General features: G+C 40.1%; 1 protein-coding gene across 2 annotated transcripts in view; it reads left to right on the top strand.

The window, feature by feature from the left end:
* LOC117544416 (glypican-6-like) overlaps positions 1-22371 on the top strand; it is an 84008-nt gene that overhangs the window by 37915 nt on the left and 23722 nt on the right. Inside the window, exons 5-7 of one of the 2 annotated variants that reach the window (XM_034213420.1) lie at positions 15354-15484; positions 16151-16294; positions 17262-17291. In XM_034213420.1, coding sequence (XP_034069311.1) covers positions 15354-15484; positions 16151-16294; positions 17262-17291 — 305 coding nt within the window. The remainder of the gene's footprint in view (positions 1-15353; positions 15485-16150; positions 16295-17261; positions 17292-22371) is intronic. The other variant, XM_034213421.1, reaches the window with a different exon arrangement.

Here is a 22371-nt window from a genome sequence, read left to right on the forward strand (position 1 = left end):
CCTGTTGCTCTCAAAGCCGTCGGAAATTGGTTGCTAAGAAACACCTGTCACAGCTTAAACTGGCCAAACAGCATTTCCTGTCTGCCTGCTCTTAAGTTGGAATCAATGTCCAGTTTTGTTTATCTCTATTCATCTATTAAAATAATTCATCAGTCTCTTCACTCATCAATCTTCTTTACCAATACAATATACATTATGTGTCAGTAACATATGCTGTTGTTGCATGCTTACAAAGAGTCCAAGTGTATTTTAAATAAACTCATTTCATTTCAAACCTTTATTTAACCAGATTGGTCCCATTGAGATCATAGATCTCTTTTTCAAGGGAGACCTGCAGCATATAGGTTCCACATGAAACATAAAACAATAAAGGACATGATACATTTACATAGTTATAGACATTTACAAGTGGCCATAGTATCAACGAGCATTTCATTTAGCCTAGCTTTAAAAACATGCAGAGGAATGAGATTGCTCAGTTTCAATTCTTGCTGAAGACTGTTCCAAGCAAATGGAGCTGCGCACATAAAAGCTGTCTTACCTAAGACAGTCCTTGCTCTTGGCACATCTAACAATACTACATCATGCGATCTCAGACAATAGCTGCTTGCAACTCTCTGTGTTATCAGAGAGCAGATATAATATGGGAGTTTACCCAACAAAGCTTTATAAATAAACTAGGGCTGTCAAACGATTAAAAATGTTAATCAGATTAATCACAGCTTAAAAATTAATTAATCATGATTAATCACCATTCGAACTATGTCCAAAATATGCCATTTATTTATGTATATTGTTGTGGGAATGGAAAGATAAATGAAAGAAGGCGGATATATCCATTTAACATACAGTATCTATGTTTATTATAACATTTTTCTGCGTGTCAAAATGAAAGACAACCCACACACCTATCAATCATCAAACCGTGGGGTCTTAATTCATTACGTGTTGATTTCTATCAACGGGGGAGTACTTCAGGAAAGTCGACAGAGGGAGGGGGGGGGCGGCGGCTAGTGGAGTACTTCGTGACCACAGAGTGTGAACGTTGTGTTCAGCTGTTGTGATCAGCTGGGGGGGGGGAGGAGTCTCCCTCCGCAGCCGGTTGGCGTAGTTTTGGCACAATTCCGTTGTACAGACCGACGTTAACAGCAGCCCTGTCTGTGCACACGGAGACCGACTCTGTCATCCGGTGATCTAACCGCCTTCTGGAAAAGCTTCACAAGTACATCGGTACGCAAATGCGCTTTGTGACACAAGTAACGGTACGCATTTCAGATTACGCACATAACCTGCGTACCAGTTATGTGCACCCCTGTACTACAGCAAAAGTATTCTCCGTCGGGACTTCCTGCAACAACACCACGCCGTTATCAAAGATGTTCTATTGAGAAGACGATCACTACGTGACAAAAGTTTTCAAAACCGTGGCTGCTGAAATCAATCTTACTAACTGCTGTCTGTAACATTTACTCCGCGCGAGTTGGCAGACTTTATTTTGCTTCCTTTAACATCATTTTTCATGGTGGGGCTAAGCCATTTCTTGGTATGGGTGTAGCCTACCCCAGCCATACCCTGGCGCTGCCACTGGTGGCACGTATGGGGCGGGCCATTCTGCACATGCGTTAAATGCGTTAAATATTTTAACGCAATTCATTCAAAAAATTAATTACCGCCGTTAACGCGATAATTTTGACAGCACTAAAATAAACGTGTACCAATGACTGAGCCTCTTTACAGTAAGTGATGGCAAACCTGCCTTGGCATACAGGGTACAGTGATGAGTATGTGCTTTACAATTTGTGACAAATCTCAGTGCGCTGTGATAGGCGGCATCTAACTTGTTCAGGCAATAGGCAGTGCATTCATATACAACAAATCACCATAGTCCAGCACAGGTAAAAAGGTCACAGTGACTAGCCTTTTCCTGGCTTCAAAAGAGAAACCGGACTTGTTTCTGAAAAAGAAACCTAGTCTAACCCTCAGCTTTTTAAGCAGGTTATTGACATGAAGTTTAAAAGTAAGACAATCATCAAGCCAGATACCTAGGTATTTATAACTGGTAACCACTTCAAGTACTTGTCCTTGCATAGTAACAATATCCAAAACAGGCTCTGGTGCCTTTTTAGCTTTTGAAAATAGCATTACCTTGGTTTTATCAACATTTAAAATAAGCTTAAGTTCAGCAAGCTGAGTCTGAATAATGTTAAAAACAGCCTGTAATTTAACACCAGCCTCTTTAATGGAGGGACCTGCACAGTACATCACGGTATCATCAGCATAAAAATGTAAAGTAGCTTCATCCACATTTTCACCTAAACTGTTAATATATATGGAGAATAAAAGTGGACCTAAAACAGAACCTTGAACACATTGGGACCTTTCAGAGAGGTAGTTCACAAACCAACCCACTGCATGGCTGGATATGCCGATACTGAGTAGCCTCTGCTTTAAGATGCGATGATCGACGGTATCAAACGCTTTGGAAAGGTCAATAAATAGAGCTGCACAACTCTGCTTATTGTCTAAAATACTCGTAATGTCATTCACCACTTTCATTGTGGCAGTGATGGTGCTATGTTGTTTTCTGAAGCCTGACTGATGTTTAGACAGGATATCATTTTTACATAAAAACTCCTTTACCTGTTCACTCACTAGGCGTTCGAGCACCTTCGCCAGAACTGACAATTTAGAGATTGGCCTATAGTTATTTAAAATAGTTGCCTCCCCTCCTTTTAGTAAAGGCAAGACATAAGCTGACTTCCATACTGTTGGAATTGCATTTGTGCTGAGGGAGAGGTTAAAAAGAGTAGTAGAGGAAGAGCAATAAAATATGCAGCTATCTTTAAAAAGAAAGGTTCTACGTTGTCCGGGCCAGCCGGTTTCTTAGGATCTAGCTTAGATAAGGCTTCATGAACAACATTGACAGTAAAAGGAGTAAAACTGAAAGGGTTTTCCAGACCACATTGTTCAGAGTCACGGATTGGGGTGTTCACAGAAGCAGAGTTAGTCACAGAATCAAACATAGAACCGCAGGACACAAAATGCTCATTAAAGCAATTTAACATAGTGGCCCTGTCCGATATAGTGCCAGATGCTGTGGTGAGGCACGGAGGTAGCTCATTACGGATCTCACCGGTGGATATCGATTTTATTGCTTTCCAAAATTTCCTAGGATTATTTAGGTTTTCTGTGGTAACTGACAAATAGTACTTCGACTTTGCACTTTTTACATTTGAAGTGAAGCTATTCCTTAGCTGCCTAAAACGCAGCCACTCTATCTCTGAGCCTGATTGCCTAGCCTTTGCCCAGGCCTTGTTTCTCTCATGAAGGAGACTAGACAGCTCAGCAGAAAACCAAGGATTGTCTCGTCCTTTTACTCTAAATTTACGCAGGGGTGCATGTCTATCAATGATCTCCATAAAACCAAGATACAAATAACCATGCGGTTTCCACATCAGCACACAGATCGATTTTACCCCAATCAAAATCAAACAGATCATGCACAAAACCCTGCTCAACAAAATGTTTTTAGTCTCTCTTAATGATAATGCGAGGTTTAACCTTTTGGACCTTAGTGTCCCTAATTGTGGCTACAACACAGTGATCGCTCAGATCATTTGCAAATACTCCTACAGATGAATATTTATGGGGAACATTAGTTAAAATGAGATCAATTAGGGAGGATTTATTAGGGGACTTAATATTTGGGCGAGTAGGACTGTCAACAATCTGAGTAACATTCAAAGAGATACAAAGGTTTTTTAAATCCTCTGACACTGCAGTTAACCAGTCCCAGTTAAAATCTCCAAGTAGCACTATTTCCTTGTAGTCTAGTTGTGATACAAGATTTGCTAGTGAAGACAATGAGTCTTTGACAGCTGAGGGGGGTCTGTAACAACTCACTACCATGACCTGTTGACCCTTTGCCACTTCTATATTTATGGCTAAAAATTCAAATTGCTTACTAATCGATTTGGAAACTAATGTGGTTACACTGAACTTATTCGTAACATAAATGGCAACGCCACCACCTTTATTAGGCCGGTCGGTACGATACACATTAAAACCATTTAAGGCAATGTCAGAGGCCAAAATAGATTTGTTTAGCCATGTTTCTGATAAGACAATGACGTCAGCGTCAGTCGATTTTGCCCAGATACGGACAAAATCTAGTTTACCTAACAGACTGCGCACATTCAAGTGGATGAAACCCAACCCAGACCTAGCTTTAAAATCAGCAGGAGTAGCGATCTGACTACTACTACTGGGCGGACCAGGGTTAGGTTGTACATTTCCTGACAGTAATAACAACAACAAAAACCAGGCATCTTTTCCTCTTAAACGACACAAATACATTGTCATCTAATTTAGAAACACCGGAAAAGTCTGCGAGAGTGTGATTAGAGCTTAAGAAGCAGTCCTGAAGAACCATCATCGCAGGAAAATAAAAAAGACAAACATATTTTGTCGAGCAGATTGACTGTGACAAGGCAACCGGTAATTGTTTGAGCAACACATCCGAACCTTTGCAGGGGATGCCCACTGCGGGTGGCAGAACAGACCTGAATCCAGTAGTCTTCTCAGAATGACTAGAGATCTTCTCATAGTCCAAAACAGTTAATAGGCACAGCAGAATCCCGATATGGGCCATTTTCCCAGACCAGCACACAGTATCCGCGATGTTCCTGGAGCAAAATCAGCACAGCAGCAAAGGACAGGCGAAAACAGCAGCGTGGAAGCGCTCCGGTCCCTCCGTGGTATCCCCGGGGTGAAAGCAGGCCTCTGCAACAGCAGAACCAGGACAGGTGGAAAGCAGGCCCCAGCGGTGGTAAAATCCTCCTCCGCACAGCAGCACACGCCCGGTGGAAGCAGGCCAAGCCCGAAGCGTGGATCCACTCCGTCTCTCCGCGACGACCAGTACAGCCGTATTCTACAGGTGGGAGCAGGCCTCCGTAGATCGCAGATCGCAGGCAGCAAATATGTGGAGCCGCTCCGTCTCTTCGCGACGAGCAGGCCTCCGTAAATCGCAGATCGCATGCAGCAACAGGTGGAGCCGCTCCGTCTCTTCGCGACGAGCAGGCCTCCGTAAATCGCAGATCGCATGCAGCAACAGCTGGAGCCGCTCCGTCTCTTCGCGACGTCTCCGGAGGAAAAACACCTCAGTACAGCCGCACTCGACAGGTGGGAGTAGGCCTCCACAGTTCGCAGACAACTAAAACTACTACTTGTATAAGCAGGGATGGCTACAAGTTTGTAAGCAGGAGAGCTAGATTATGCTAACAGATGCTAATAGATGCCAGATGCTAACAGGTAAGTGCGAGCCTGTAGAAATTGCGACTGCCTCCAATGACAGCGTAGGTGTAAACTAAAAATGTTCTACATTTATTCCACTAGCAGCTCAGACCAATTCAATGAGACAATTTTACACTTCTGCTTTTTAATCACAGGGCAGCGTTCACTCTATCTTCATCAGGGCTCTTGTCAATTGGGTTATTGTTCCCCTGTGAAGATTAAAAGCCAGTTGTATGTCTTTTGGCTCTGACATTTCATGCTCATTAAAGGATGAATGATTTTCGCTTAAGGTGTAACCACAGAAAAGGTATTGACTTGGCTCTTGGTGTTAAATAATCAGGAAGGCTCTGTCATGTTCAGCACAGACGGAGATATTGAAAAGTGGAACGCAGTAGATGATGCTTCTAGCATTCTAATCATTCTCTTACATAGCAGTAAATTATTATTACTCTAACTGTTCGACTGTAAGGCCTCTTGCCGTTATTTACACATTGTGGTCAGCTAAAAATGGGTTTGGTAAAAAAGAATCACAAGCTTTGTCTCGAGGTCTCAGGGAGAGATATGGAGGAACACCTCAGAGACCTGACAGAGAGCTGGTGCAGACTAAGATATGCATCTTTCATTCAGACAAACATCATACTTATACCTGCTCCACTGACCAGAGCAGACAAGATATAGGGGAGGTGAAAATTAATCCAACCAAAGAGTGATCAATCCTTTAAACCTTGAGGCTCTGCCCAGGAGAGCAACGATTTCCCGTACAACACCCTCTCTCTGAACGAAGCCACTTGCAGGAAATAACACTCTTCTGTTTAATGAATTCCAACTTGTGACAGAACTTGAACAAGAAACATTGGCTCACACAAACCGGCCTTACTTTCAGGTATCCATAATGTTACTTTGTGTCCTCTGTGAACAAGCAAGCTTAAACAGCTGTGAGTTTAAAGAGCAGCTGCACTGCTATGTATAATCTCTGAATTTATTTGCTAGTTTTCAGATTCTGAACTGCACTTACATAGCAAAAGAAGAATAGCTACCTAAAGTACTTTGAAATGTTTTTGTTGTTGTTAAGGCCAGTGGACAACACATTATGGAACTTGTTGAGGGTATATTCAACTTAGACCAAATGTCCTTGTGCATGTGCTTGTTTTGCTTGCCCCAAAGCAAAAGATGAGTAAGCAATTCATACATGACCAAGGCAAGGCAAGTTTATTTATATAGCACCTTTCAACACAAGGCAAATCAAGGTGCTTTACAAAAATGAAAGACATTCAGACAAAGGCATTTAAAAACAGTCATTAAAAAGAAAATATAATAAAAGAAACATTTAAAAGAAAAAATACATGAATAAAAAGTACATGAATAAAAAGTTACAGTGCAGTTTAAGATATGAATAGTTCACACAGACCAAGACATTTCAGTAAAAAGACAAACTGTCTGTAGACTTCAAAAGGCTCCTGTAAATTTGAAATACGCCCGTCTCACATTAGCATTTCAGATTCATGTTGAAAGGTATTGTTTCTGGGACTAAGATAGTTTATTCAGGTTCATCTCATTACTGTATGTACAATGAAACACTTCACGCAGCAGCTAAAATGGTGCCTATAGTTTTAGGTAACATAAGCTATATAATAAGCTATAATACCAGCCTGTAATGTGCATTTCTTCCTTAATTCTACACTGAGTAAATCCAATGTGAATAAATTATACAGTAGATTAAATGGGCTCTGCTGAGTAGTCAGTCTCTAATCCATTTGTTCCCACTGGAGGACAAATCCTTGCTGACCTCTCCCCAATCTGCTCCTAAAGACAAGACTTGCTCAGGGGCAATTATTATGGAACCAGATGCTAATAACACACTGCTCTTAAGGAGTGTATTGTGTGCATATTACATTAGAAATACCCAATTTTAACTTAGAAAGTTGTTATAAATAGTACTTTCTTTCCCATTATGCATTTGAAAAAAACAGTTTGTCTGCATTTTGCTGTGATTATTAGTGGGATTAGACTTTAATTACATGAACTGAAGCGTCGATGAACAGCTGTCACTTTGTTTACACCTGAGAACTACACTGAACATAATCAGGAGCCACATGCCAGGTCCTCTGGGATATATAGAGCTTTCTGAATTAATCACTGGATATCTGTTTTAAGATGATCACTCTGACAGTGTTTACTTGTTTTTGTTGTTTAAAAACTCTTCCGGTTGTGCATCCAGTTGGTGGATGTTCTGAAGCAGGCTGTTTTTAACCATTCTGATGTTATTTATCAGGCTGTCTGCATAAATTCTTCCTATTAGGTTGTTTTAATACCAATCACATGCTGTGGTGATGAATGCAGTATACACCGCTATTTTCATACATATGTGACTGTGCCCAAGCTTTGTTTATCTTGTTACTGTGGTGTTTACAGGGCCGTTGCTGTTCTCTTCAGAGAGACATGTCACCACATAGGAAGTGATCTGCAGCGATTCTATTTTCTCATTTATTTTTAATTAGGGTTTGTTTAATTTGGTAACTGGATCCAGCCACTACCTCACTGTGTACGAACATTCAAGTCATATATTAAAGCAACAAACCTTTTTCTCATGAATAAAATATTGTGTGGAAAAATGTGCCTAACACACTGTGAATGGACAGCCTATGGCTAGAAGTCAGACCAGACAAATTGACCACAAATATTTTATGCTCACAAGGATACTGATGGGTTTAGAATTGTGTTCTTTCCCCAGAATGAATTGAATCACTGATAAATCTCACACCTTTACACTTGACCACAATGAGGTCGTCTAATACTCCTTTTCCGCCTATACAGCAATGCGTTTGCAGCAGATCTGAATAGGTCAATGCACATCACACAACCTGGCTTAATGAACCTCCTCCACCATCGGGTTCAATTTGGCTCCGACAACACTGGTGAACTGGCTTTTCTATTAATTAATTCGTTTTTTCTTTTAAATGTATATTAATGCAAGAACAACCACATACTTAGTTAATGTAAATGTTTGTGCAGAAAGAAGCAGCCATGTGATTTTAAACTGTTTTACCTGGTACCTGTGTGCCTCTCTAATCCTGCATTCTCTTGCATGTAAGGATTTATTAGTTGGTCCTAGACTTGGAAGGCAAGACAGAACGCTTTCTTGCATCTGATTGCAATGTAATGCAATGCAATGTAATGATGTGCGGTAATAAAACTCCTGATTGTGCAATCAGAGCTACACTGGGTTCGATTTCAGAGAGCTTGAACACTCACAAGCAGCAACACATGCAGCCACAGGTCTTCAGCTCCTCAAATGTACAAAACTCACATAGGAATTAAATATAGACTCATTGGACTGGCCATCATTGCCTTGTATACATGTAATGTCAAAAGTAAATGAGTTATTTTATATTCATGTTTCCTTCCTGTGTGATCTTCCCTGTGGAGGATAGATGCTTTTGAAAAGTGCCTTGGAGCAGTTATGTCTAAAAGCCATTTCACCCACACCTTGGGAGTGAAATGGATTCATGATGATTGTTTGCAATCGTTGTGGCTTGTTTCACCACCCATAGACAAAGAGTTAAGAAAAGGCAAAGCTTCACTGCCAAAAATCTCCCTCTAGATACTACTTATGTGTGCTTGTATGAAAACAAAAGATCTGGTCAAACATTTTAACTACAAATAATGAAACTTTAAAGGGGCTTGATTTTAGATTAATATACTTGTTCAGCACAATGTAGGAAATAATCATTTTTAAATTAGTCTTTGTTTCCTTATACCTGAGGAAAATGAGTTTTGCCTAGAGGTTTGACGCTTAACAGTAGACCTAAAACAATACAGTTTACAGAAGCTTTGACCTCCTCAACAAAGGCAATTCTCACTGCTCTCATATTGTTGTATTTTCAGCTATCGCTATTTTCATTGCAACCTCTCAAAAGTTCACTGTAGTTCCTGCTCAGCAGCACACAGCAGACAGACATGTTAAAGACTAGCTGGTAAACGGTAACTTATGAGATGATGGAGACCAAAAACCAAGCTGAAAGAGAGTGGATAATAAGCTCACATGTATACGAAACACTAATTTAAATAAATGATATTGTTGCTCTCTAACTGATGTTTAAAAGTGATGGCTAAAATATTTGCCAGCTTAAAAGATAACGATGTGTCTTGTTTGTTCACACTTTCGATGCCCTCAAAGGTCCAAATAAAATCAAACTAGTCAAACATTTCTGCAGCACTAAGTTAAAACATGCGGTAAAGGTGGCTGAACTTTAGGCTAGTGGTCTCCACCTGTTCTGGTGCTGAGCTAACAGGCGACATGTGGTTCTCTTGTATTTACCAGAGAGTGAGGACTTAGAGAAAATTAGAGAGTACATTAATCAGGTTAGATTTTTCCACTTTAAGATTATTCTGCTTACTTCAATAATTGCAAGGTTGCTTTGTAGTTTGGTCTGTTTTTTACTTTGAATAAAGAAATACATCAAATCCATGCAAACCATTTATAGTCTTTCATCTCAAAAAGATTGAATGTCTAAACAAATCAAGTTTCGCTCACCACCCGATTGAAAGGTTGCTTGGCAGGATAATTGCTCTTGCATAACAATACAATTATAGTTAATCTCCATTCAATTATATATATTGTTAGAATTGACCTTTTTGCAGCATTTGAAATGTACAGATTTTAAATAAAACTGCGAGTCCTTCATTAAGGCTTCCGAACAGTGAGAAAACGGTTAACTTTAAAGCCTGAGGAAATGGCATTACTTTATTTAGCTTCAACACACAGGAGTTATTTCTGGCAGATATTGTCCCAGGCTGTGGCACGCATCATTTGTCTAAAGACATTAAACAAATATTGTAAAACATATTTGTGTTTATTTACAATGCAGTACCAGATGAACATTCTCACATGTATGTGCAAAAGCAACTGAAGTGACAACACATTCATTTCCATTTTTTTTTCTTTCTTTGCTTGCCTAATCATTCACAGTTACATGAAGATGTGCTAGAGTGGTTCTAATTACAGACTCACTTCCCACCTGTACAATTACGAATTAGCAGAAAGAGGAATTCTGTGAAAAGAGAAAAATGCTTCTCTCTGGTGTATTTCAGTGATGCATAACATTGTCTTTGCTCTGAGCTGCTCCGTTGTCTTTGCTGTTGATCCTGTCCAGATCACTTCTGAGTTTTGTGGTGGTGATGTGCCCTGTAACGTGGATTTCACAGAGTGAAAACAAGGATACTGACCGGGGGGAAGGACTCCTTCAACATATTTGTGGGCAAACTATTTAAAACACTCCTGTCAGCATCCATTGACTGACATTCCATTACATCTCCAAACCCATTAGTAACACAATCTGCTTGTGAAGGGCTCATTATTGGATTATGCTGCTTAGTTTCATTAGCAGTGCAGAACAGTATCAGCGCTGCTCCAATAAATGGCTTTAAGATTAGTAGCCTTGAATACTTTTCAATGTGTTGTTATGGGGGGACCCCGAATAGTTTCAACAAAGTGATTTGTCTAAGCCTAATGAGAAGACTGATTGTCAAATGTGAGAATGTGGTTTCAATCATTATGTGTGTTGGTAAATCATCATGTGGCTCCATTTTAATGTGTGGGACCATCAGTGTAGCATCTTAGCGATAGCCTCAACGCTGCTGACATACAACAGGCTACTGTTTCATAATTGAAGACTACATTCAATAATAAGAGCCCTAACATAAGAACCTGACACTATCAGAGTGCTTCATATGTTTTTCAATGTATCAATGATTCAATGTTTAAAACAAAAATCCAACACAGGGAGGGGCATGTTATATTCAGGTCAAATTCTTTATTGGAAAACAATTTTTTGACCATGGTGGCCTGAGATAAAAAGTCAGGAGATCAATATGTTATATAGCCTATACATCACTCAATATTGCTCGGATGCATTGTCTTGGAAACGTGAATGTCTATAAATATATGCCCAATACATCTAAGAGATCATTTGCTAGAAAGGGAATAATTGGACCTGCTGGTGGGGCTAAAGGAGCATTATGAAAATCACCAATGTCTGTCAGCATCATTCCCCTGGGAACACAAGCTTCTATTTGTGAGGTTTCTAAAAGATAAAGTGTTTTGAAAATGCTTTTAAGGTCTGGTTAGAAAAGGGTATTCAAAATGATTTGCTTATACCGGCTCAGTTTTACTTCTGTAGATACTTTAAATAGAAAGTTAGTTTTCATGTGGAGATGTGTATGTATATTCAAGGACTTTTTTGATCAAGTGTGACAAAGGGTGTGAAGGAATAACATGCCTTTTCTTTGGTATCCATTTCTATACCGTTTCATATAGCACCATTAGTTGGTTGACTGAACCACAGATGAGCTATGCTTTGCAGAATCCAAATTACAATAGAGCCATTTTTCATTCTGTGAAGCTCTTCACAGGAGCCATAGATGGGCCTGTTCACTTTCCTTATTTGTCCTTGTCTGCTGGAGGTTGCCGCTGGCTGACATAGCCTGAATTTAAGTGGACATCAATCTCGATAAAGAGGCCCAGAGTAATATTACCTCCTTGGGTTTTTCTGTCTGTTTAGCAGGACAGAGCAAATAAACATGTTTCACATCCCAAACTGAAACATTAGCCTCTTATATGAAACAAAATGTCCTCACCACGCTGTGGTTTCACGGCATGGTGTCTGTTGTTGTTTTTAAAAGCCTCAGCTCAGAATAGGACAAGATGCGTCTATTTGCATGGCTGTGTCATGATGATAAAAAGATTTCCTCCGGCTGGCCAGTGGCCTATCTCAGTGCTGCAAGAGTGATGCAGGGAAAACTTGGCTCAGAGTGGTAGCAATGCCTCAGCGGACTGGACTTCATGGACTCCTTATAAATGATGGTCATTAATTCTCCATGTAGGTAGAGTTTTTCCACATGTGGCACAGGAGCCCATCCCCTGGGATAAAGCCGTCCACTGGCCTGACTCAACCCCATCAGCCCACTATTATTCTACTTTCTACTTTCTTCTTTCTCTCTAGTGCTGTCGCTCGCTGTCTCCTCTGCCTCAGTTTTGTATGAAGACAAAGTTCCTGGCTCTCTGTGTTTGTTGAGCCCATCTGATAAGTTGCAGATAAGTTACTATGGTTTCCATCGTCTCTGGTGCTTGAGGCACTCTTCTCTTCTCCTATTATGAAATATGAGTTGTTCCCAGTTAGCTCCTCTGACCTACATTTTCAGTTTTTGCACTTGCCAGTTTTTTACCGACGCTTGAATTGAGATTGTATGTGTTTGTTATCAAGTAAGCAGACACACCTCGGGCACTTGAATGAATTTACATCATAATCAGATTAAACGGAAAGCTATATGGCAATGCCAAATTATTTCCAGGAAATCAAGAATTCGAAGAAAGCGCTCTGCCTAAATTGAGGTTCAGTGTCAAGAAACACATTATGGCAGCTGATTAGCATCAGTGCTAATAGACTAGCAGTGGCATCGTTAATTTTGTTTGGTTTGATTTGTCTGCCTGTACAGGGGTCGTCTACACTTAGATATGGTTCCACTGAGGCGCAATTGAAGTGCTACTGCAGAACACAATTTGGCACTGACAAAATCTCAGCAAGCATCACAGGCTATTATATTTTGTGCTAACAAACAGAAGAGCCCTTCAAAGACTCAGACCTCGACATAATTGGAAAGGAAATGAAGCCAGAGCTGGGGTAATGTTTCTTGGCTCTATTCCTCTGCCATTAGGGATCTCAGGTCCCTCAAGATTGAAAAGCTGGACATGCTCAAAGAACTGCAGTGTAATTTCTTAAATTCACACTGTTTGTCTCCAATATCCCCTCTAAGTCTTTGGTAAGCTTTAACACAGAGTATTATTCTCTTTTTTCAGTTAAGCTCCATTGTTTTCACACATGGTTTCCATCATGGCTTTGATTTTTAGAAAAGTATCGGTGTGTTAATAGCTTGTGAACAAATAACACAATAGTCTTATGATGGATGTGGTGATGGCAGCTGCATGTCATAATGAATATGTATGATATTTTCCATTAAACGAAATTCTGCTTACTGTAGTGTAGTGGATATTAAATACACAGGTCATTGTTTCACTATCAAATGACCTTATTTAGTAAGGGCGTAGCTGTAGAGTCTTTATGACAGTATGCTGCGGTCTTGTGCTGGGAGGTCTATGGATGGAGAAACCTCTGATGGCAGATGACTTAAGTACCGTCTCCAGATCTGGGAATGACTCAGTTATGAGTTGTGGTTTAGTGATGTCCAACACCCTGTGGCACTGCATTCAAATTAGAACTGCCATTACAGAGACTTTGGCACATTAGTACAAACCCTGTGGGCTGGACACCACTTTAGCACGGTTTCTGTTTCATGGCCATATCAATTAACACAGTGAACCGCTAAAAGGACAACAGCTTATTAAAAGTATTTCAATCCAAAATAAGTTTTCAGGATTGGCATCGTCTCCTCTGTTTCATGATTGGTTAACTATTTCAAACATTAAACTCCATCAAATGTGTGTGAACGTGTGTTTCAAAAGTACGGCTTACACAATGTATGTCACAACTTCTATTTGTAATGATGTCTGATTTCCATTCTATACAACCAGAGCAGCAACCAGTTAACTGTGTCAGTTTGTATCATTCTACATTTGTATTCAAAGGATGTTTTTCAAAAAATGGACCCACCTAATTATTACTAGTAGGGCTATTTCAGACTTGTTATTGTTCTTTTATCCCTCTCTTATTGTTCTTTTATCTCAATTTGTTTACACTCTTTCGCAAGATTTTATATTTTGGGGAGATTGGGGGTCCCTGTGCCTCAATGCATCAGTATGCTGTCTGAGTGTTTCAATAGCATGATAGTGTGGTAAGTGGAATAAAAGAAAACAAGCAATACAGTATATGCATTAGAGCCCCCCCCCCCCCTGCTCTGACTGGTGTCATGTTCCAACCTTCACTTTTAAACTTGAAATGCCTGGTAACTAAGCTGGTGCCTCACTATGCTGCGCTGCTGTGAAATCTGCACCATAGCTGTACATATAAAATATTTCGACAGCAACATCTTTGTTTTACACGGTCAGGGGTTTAATTAGAAGTGATGAAAACTATTAGTGACTCGTGTTTAACAAGGGCTTCTGGCTTGTGTCCACACAAGGACATTAATGAGCGATTGACCTTATTCATCAGTGCCCACAGGGGACGGAAATATATGCTTCCCTTTCGGAAGTTTTATTAAATCAATGACTATTGGTTGCATGTAGCATAACAGCATTGTGTTGACATGATTAAGTTGATCTACATACACATTTCATTTGCCTTAAGAAGCATTCATGCTTAATAAATGTGTATTGGTGGACTGTGATGAGAAGTGTTCGGTTATTGACAATACAGTGTAGTAACCAGAAGGCAATACACAATACTTTGTTGTTTGAAGCTTCTACTAAAACAATGCCCAAGAAGCTAAGCCTTTTATGATTGTGATGATATCGTTTTTAAAATGTCAGAAGATAGTGAGATATGCTCATCACCATTCCTCAGAGTGTAAAGTGATATCTTGAAGTTGCTTGTTTTATCCAACTTTCAGTAAAAAACCCCAAAGTAGTCAGTTTACAGTGATATACAATGGAGATAACCAGTAATCCAAATTCGAGAAACTGGAACTAACCTGGGTGTTTTTGCAATGATGGTAACTACGATTAAAATGCTTGCCAATAGTTGTTTGTTTTCTGTTCAAGCCTGACAGAAGCTGAAGAAAACATTTACATCAGTTACAAAATGTAAGCATTGTTTTTCGGACAGGACAACAAACAAGTACATATGAGGTTCAAATTAAATGCAAGCAATTACTCGCAGATATAGCAAACAAATGCAAATACAGAATCACTGTAAATGCACACGGCTAAACTGAGTGGACTTCACAGTAACTGCAATATTTGAAGTCTTGTTTCTGTATTGGAGGGCTTGACCAGTGCCAGTCAATGCAATACAGTGGATGTATCTTCAACTGATTGTCCGTTTGCATCTCTCCTCTTTTCTTCCCTCCATCCCACACCCCACCTTTTTGTACCACTGTTTTGACAGATGCCATGCTGCTGGTGGCACAGAGGCTGGAGGGACCTTTCAACATTGAATCTGTCATGGAGCCTATTGATGTCAAGATTTCAGAGGCCATCATGAATATGCAAGAGAACAGTGCCCAGGTCTCCTTCAGGGTATGTCAATTAGGTTTATTCCCATAAGACATAAAGTAACACCTCAGACCGGCTGCTGAAGTCCAAGTTGAAGTAAAACTGAGAGGGAAGCTTTCTTGAAGTCATACAGGGCTGTGTCCAAGGTGTGTAGTACAACACGTGCTAATTATTTCCAACTTTAGGTCTTGAGTTTGAATTATATGTTTTAATTTTGGTCAGATAATCTTAGTTCAACTAACAGTAGTTAATGTGATTCCTGTGTTTTACTGCATTTTTCTTTGCCCACAAAATTGTAGTCAGAAATAAATAAAAATGTAGGTGGTTGTGAAGATTTTTTTTCTGCCTACGCAGTTTTTGATGCCTGTTCTTATTCAAAGCTAAATGCTTCGTTGGCTTTTCCGATGCAACAGATGCAGTTTTGTTTATGGTTTTAAGTATATGTGGTATTTTCCCAAAAGGCCATAAAAATGTAACTCTATCATCTTAAATAGCATTGGTTAAAACTCCTAGTTTAATTTTCTATCAACATGGTTACCTCAACTTGAGGAAAGCACTGTCACACGGGTAATGTGGGAAAAATGCTTCATAAGACCTTAACAAAACAGGATGTTTTTTTTTCTTCTATTTTCCGCTTCCCAAGTAATTTAAACCCCTGACAATTGGGTGCCCATGTTTTTGTAATTGCAGGTTTTTCAAGGCTGTGGCCAGCCCAAACCCGCAGGAATGACTAGGTCTACCCGCGGTGTTTCGGATGTGTTCAGCGCTCGCTTCAGGCCCTACAGCCCAGAGGAGCGCCCCACCACTGCAGCTGGCACAAGCTTAGACAGACTGGTAAGGAGACTGAGTCAGTGCTGCTGTTTTCAGGCAGACGCTGCTTCAGTGTAAACATCATTTGTCTCTCTGACTTGACACCGTTGATTAAAGCTGTAGATTTGCCGTTGTAAGCCCCTGGAGCCGGAAATTAATTCTTTGTACTTGTCCTCCATTCAGGCGCCTCTATCGATTTGTGTTTGTTAACGAATCAACAGCTTTACCCCAAGAGGGCAGTGGAAGGTGTGCTGCGTTCAGTGCCCTTCTCATCTCTGTGTACTTGGCAAACAGAAAAGAAAGGGATGAAAGAATAGATGGATAGATTTTGTGAGGCTCACCATAGCAATTGTTTGCTGTTAAGCACACCTTTATTTTCTATCAGATTAGCTCTATGTTTGTTGGATTTGATCTTGATACATGGATTTCCATCTCAAACAACCTTGAAACCTAAAATGCTGCATCAGGGTAAAGGTTAACACGGAGCTGACAGACCAATTCAGCTGAGAGACAGTTCTCATCATGGATTACCTTTGCAGCCACTCTGCCCTTCCTTTCTCCCCTCGAGCCCTTTTCTAAGTAAAGTGTTTAGAGCTGCTTATATCAGAAACCAAAACAATATGTTTTTTCCTTTAATGACCTTTGAAAAGAAGCAAATATGACTAATTCAGTTTAGCGGGAAGCTGTCTCGCCCACATAGTTTCAAACATGCTAATCCTAGCATTGTGTCAGGTTAATAATGTGTTCTTTAGTTAATGAATACATCATTTGAACAGCAGCATTTTTTGCCATCTGGTTTTTGGAATCCCATAACAATTTACTAATTATGTGTTTTATTCAATGCTAATTAAGCACATCTATTTCCCACACATTTGTTACGTCTCATATACAGCAGTTGCCTTTTTAGTGTTGTATGTCCGTCAATGATTTCTTCCACCTACACTGAATTAATTAAGACTTTCTGTTTCCCTGCCTTTATGCTGCAAACCAGAGGATTGTTTGGAAAGCGATGCAACACAGCGTAAGGTTCAATGTTTTATAATCATTACAGTTGTTGTTTTCTTTGCTGGGATTATTGTGTACAACTGTTTTATGCAATGTGTCAAAGCACAAATGATGTTTTAATATTGTGTGGTTGGGGATACATAGAAATGTGTTCTCGCTGTTAGAGATTACAGCAAACAAACACTGTGACCTGTAAATGCCACTCGTAGTCTCATTTCCATTCCACAAAAGGTCAGTGTCACCTAGTCTCATACAGTTTCCTACTTAGGAGCATTTTGTTTGTAATTTATTAGGGGATCTACTACAGGAACAAGCCAGACCTCGATTATAGCGGCTGTGGTGTAATATATCATCAGAGTATCAGCTGTTAAACACGGTAGTTTACAGTCAAGTCGCTTACACCACAGGAATTGTTGAAAACAAGCCATGGTGTTCTACGATTACACTCTGCATGCCTAACACAAAACCGTTGTCAAAAACCACATCTATTCTAGACACATCCCAGACGAAGAACCTTATTCTCTTAGCTAATAGAGCCAACTTCTCGAGGAAGCCAACCAATCGGCAGATGACCGGCTCCGTCAGCAATGGCAGAGGAGGGAGCTGTGAAGAGTTGGTGGGGGAGTGTTGAAACCAGCATCTGCTGTAATGGTACAGTGAAGTGGGAGCTTCAGACTGCTCATGAATAACTGGGTAATTAGCCTGGAGATTCACACAAGATGAAGCTCAGTGACAGGAGCTTGTTTTTACATGCCATAACTAGAACAGTATACCTGAGCAGCAAATGATATCATCAACATCCCTGTGCTCGCAGAATGCTGATCGTGGTAGACACAGCGGGGGGGAAGTATGGTTAATGGTAGGAAAATGTAAATAGTTGGTTCCTTTGTTTTCTCAGTCCGGCTCCAGTCCATCATTACCGCTGCAGTCAGGTGTCAGCTAAACACCAAAGCAGAGCATCGTTAGCATTGGTTTGCAGGCTTGATCCCATTGATGTATATTCACTTTGGTTTATGCTCTGTTTTTCTTTGTCTGCTAATTAAGATAAGATAAGATAAAGCTTTATTGTCTCCCTTAGGAGAAATTTGTCTTGGGCATCGAGATAATACACATAAAACATTCAGGTCAATCAGTCATAGATACAGAACAGAGATCACATATCACATGGCCAAGAAACATACAGGTACAGCACTTTCCCTATTGCACATACATAATCAAATTGCACTTTCCCTATTGCACCTATGCATAGTGTCCGTCAAATTGCACATATCCCTATTGTGTCCATACCTATTTACACATAATGCACTTCCCCTATTTAACCTTCCCGATTGCACATACTACACTGTAAACATTGCACCTCCCAACAACTCCTAACACAGCGTAATCACAATTGTTTCTGACTGTTCAGCAGCTTGATTGACAGCGGAACAAAGGAAAACTTATACCTGTTCAATCTATAGTTTGGTAATCTATACCTTCTGCCCTCCGACGGCAGCAACTCAAACTCTCTATACAGGATGTGTTTGGGGTCGCATGTGATTTTACGGCCTTGCTTTCTCACCATCTCCTCAAATATCTCCTGAAGAGAGGATGGTGGAAGCATGCCAATTATTTTTCCAGCCCTTTTTTATCAAGCTCTGGAGTTGTGATTTAGATTTAACTGACAAGTTACCAAACCATGTTGTGATGCCATAACGAATAATAGACTCAATTGCTGCCCTGTAGAACATTAACATGATGCATTTATCCACTCCATGAACCCTGAGTCTACGCAGAAAATGCAGGCGCTGGCTTATCTTTGAGCATACCTGATCCACCTGATGGGCCCAGCCTAACTGAGCATCAAAATAAATCCCCAAATATTTAAAACGTGAAACCTGCTCAACTCCCTCCCTGTTGATAAGGACTGAGAGTTACTGAGAGCATATCTGACTCTATAGCTGTTAAATGCTCCGCAGGTTCACAAAGTATCTGTTAACTTTGTCCGCCTGCTCTTTTGCTGGAACAACATTGTAGAGAACTGTGGATAATTAAAGCCTTTGTTCATTGTAAACAATTGCCTGGTGCACTATAGGATTAATTCATACAATTAAGTTAGTGTGTTATATGAGAGTGTTACTCGGTAGCATTACGCTGTTAAATTATGAATGACAACTGGTATGCTGAGTGCTTGTGTGGTTATATTTTGTGATTTCAGTAAATGAACAGTACTAGTCGGCATTTCGTTTTCTAAACTAAAGATGATAAAACATATTATCCGATAGTGAAATATAACCTTTATCTTTTTAATGAATCATGTTGTGGTAATAATAAACAACTTAAATGGCAGCTGTGGTTTGCTTAGCTGACATTGAATTACAAGAAACATCTGAGGCACTCTTCTGGCAATATGTCAACAGTCTATTTCAGGGTGCTTCTTTACTCTTGTTTGAACCTTTTAAACTGTTTGACATTTTTGTTTTGATAGCACTGAATTACGAGAGTTGAAATCATACAGTATGTGTATGGATACCACACACATCTGCTGTGAAGTCACTCTTGCAGCTTACCTCCAACTGTCAAATATGCCACACAATAACATTGAACATATTGCAGACAAGCAAAGGCATGGCAGGAACACACAGAAACATGTCCTAATGCTCAAATGGCTAGTTCACATGAGGAAGTCTTAAGGGAGTTTCCACTATACCTTGAACACTTGAGAAAAATTGCACTAATGGACTTTTTACAAAAGAGTACAATGAGTCAGGCAACATGCTAAATATATCAGTGTATTAAACACAGCATGGTCTACCTAATCACTGGTAATTGAGTGTGTGACAATGCCAAAATAATGTCTTTCCACATGATTATGTTTTAACTCTTGGTCACTTGAAGCCTGCACCGAGTGGTCTGAGGTCACATTAGCTAATTAAGAGACTTAGGTGTTGTGGACCAATCAGTAGTCACTCATATTCATGATTTAAAGGTCCCATCAGGTACCTGGAGGCAAGCATTTTCTGCTGATTTGACTCAAGTTGCATCAGGATACATGCTATTTATGGTTTGGCGGATACCCAAAGAGGTACGTAGTGGCAGGCATCACATGCATTTCCCTTTACAGGTGGTTGGGTGGCTTGTATATATCCAGTGTGGACTAAATCCAGAAGTTCAGATGCAGGTTTTGAGCAGGTGTTGGGGCTTGTTACAGAAATACCACAAACATACCATAATTTATAGGGACTTTTTGTCAGTGACGAAGCAGCTGCTGCCTGTTATTTTTTCATGCCTCTACTCTATGCTGTACGCTCAGAGTAGCTGTGAAGGTGTTAGTCTGCTTACCCATGCCATCACTAATATGACAGCATTTATGTTTTATAGTGTGTCTTGCAGCAGACATGACTGGGTACATCTGTGTTGTGCCGTCCACATTTACAATCGGGCACAACATAATTAACTGTGACAGCGACAGCCTTGTGAGAGATGGCCATTTTTAAGGTGTCATTTCATTAGAATGTATTGTCTGGATTAACCACAAGTTTCAGAGTCAAACAATGTGCAAGGGAAGGCAGGGAGAGCCTGCATTCATTAATTTTGTTGCCTATGGAGAAGCCCGGAGGAGCGAGCCCACCTCCAGCTCAATGAGCCATGACTGTTTAATTGCCTGACATTCTGTCGGAGCACACACCCTACCCTCAAAGCTCTTAGAGAAATGGAGATTTGAAAGTCCAAAGAGGGGATAAAGGAACAACAGACTGTCAAGCGCATTATAGATAAGAGGTGGAGCTTTTAATTTGACATTTGTAACAAGTTTGGTTCAGTTCAATTTAGTGTAGTTTTATTGGTCCTTTTGGTCTCCCTTGTGTTGTACAAGGTTCGCTTTTTATCAGCATGGTTATATAAACAAAGGCGAGACAGAAAAAAAGACGAGACTGTAGAAAGAGACTGTAGGGGACAATGATTGTCGAGAATGAATCCTTTGATTTACAGCTGTATGTCTGTTAACAGCAATAAACCCTTTTTACAGAGGATGCTTTTTAAAAGTCGATCAGATGTGCTTTGGAAAAAAGGATGTAGGCATCATCAGTGATTACAAGGTTATTAATGTACACACTCTTCGCTTATTACTAATTAATGAAACCCAAGTCCTCAGATAGCTGATCCAACGTCTTTGATCTATTTGGAAAGCTCTTTCACTAAGGCTTGGTCAGTTCATTTATGTGTATGTCTAAGGCTAGTTGGGGTTTTACGGAATCAAACTTAAAACATATCTGGAATTTTTCAAAGAACTAGATTGATTTAGACAATTTGTACTTGTTTGACTTTTATGTTAGAAAACAACAGAAACTCTAAGAGGCCAGGTGAACATGTTTTTTCTTTGCATGCATTGTTCACTGTTGGCCATGGTTCAGCAAATAAGTAGGAGATATCCATGCTTGGAAAGGTTTTCTTCGACAGATCTCGTCCTCGTTGGCTGTGTAGCGACTCTAATTCAGACCCCTGTTCCGGGCTATTGTCGCTGTCATATTTGCAAAATGCATGCATTGCGCCCTCAGTTAAATATTTTGCAACATCAGTTGACATTTGATTAGTAATGTCAAGCACAAGGTGGTTTGTCCTAGGCTCAAAGACTGTGTGGGCGTCTCTTTGCGCACTATTTTGGTTTATGTATGTGCAGCAACGCAAATTGCAAAAGGACTACATGAAGGTGAATTGAGATGATGGGGTGAGGTGATTGTTAAATACTCAGCAAGTCACATCTCAAGGATCTGAAACAACTGTGGCAATTACAATCAAAGGTCTACAAGAAATAAACAAAGGGAAAGCATTACCTCAGGAAATGTTGGAAGGTTCTGAGCATCAACATGAACGCACAGAGAAAGATGGATTTGGATTTTGCATCGGTTACTAGGCGAGTGAGGATATAAATAAATGAAAAAATACATTTGTATTGTGTATTCAAATACACACCATGCAGGCATTTATAAACCCATTTGTCCTAATCCACTGAGAAAACAAACGCTTGGTAAAGATGTATTACCTGCAATTATTTCAGTGCCCAGGACAGTGATACTTCTACACTGGCACCCGCTACACACACACACACACAACAAACA

Source organism: Gymnodraco acuticeps, unplaced genomic scaffold (assembly GCF_902827175.1).
Source record: "Gymnodraco acuticeps unplaced genomic scaffold, fGymAcu1.1, whole genome shotgun sequence".
In the NCBI taxonomy this organism is placed as follows: domain Eukaryota; kingdom Metazoa; phylum Chordata; class Actinopteri; order Perciformes; family Bathydraconidae; genus Gymnodraco; species Gymnodraco acuticeps.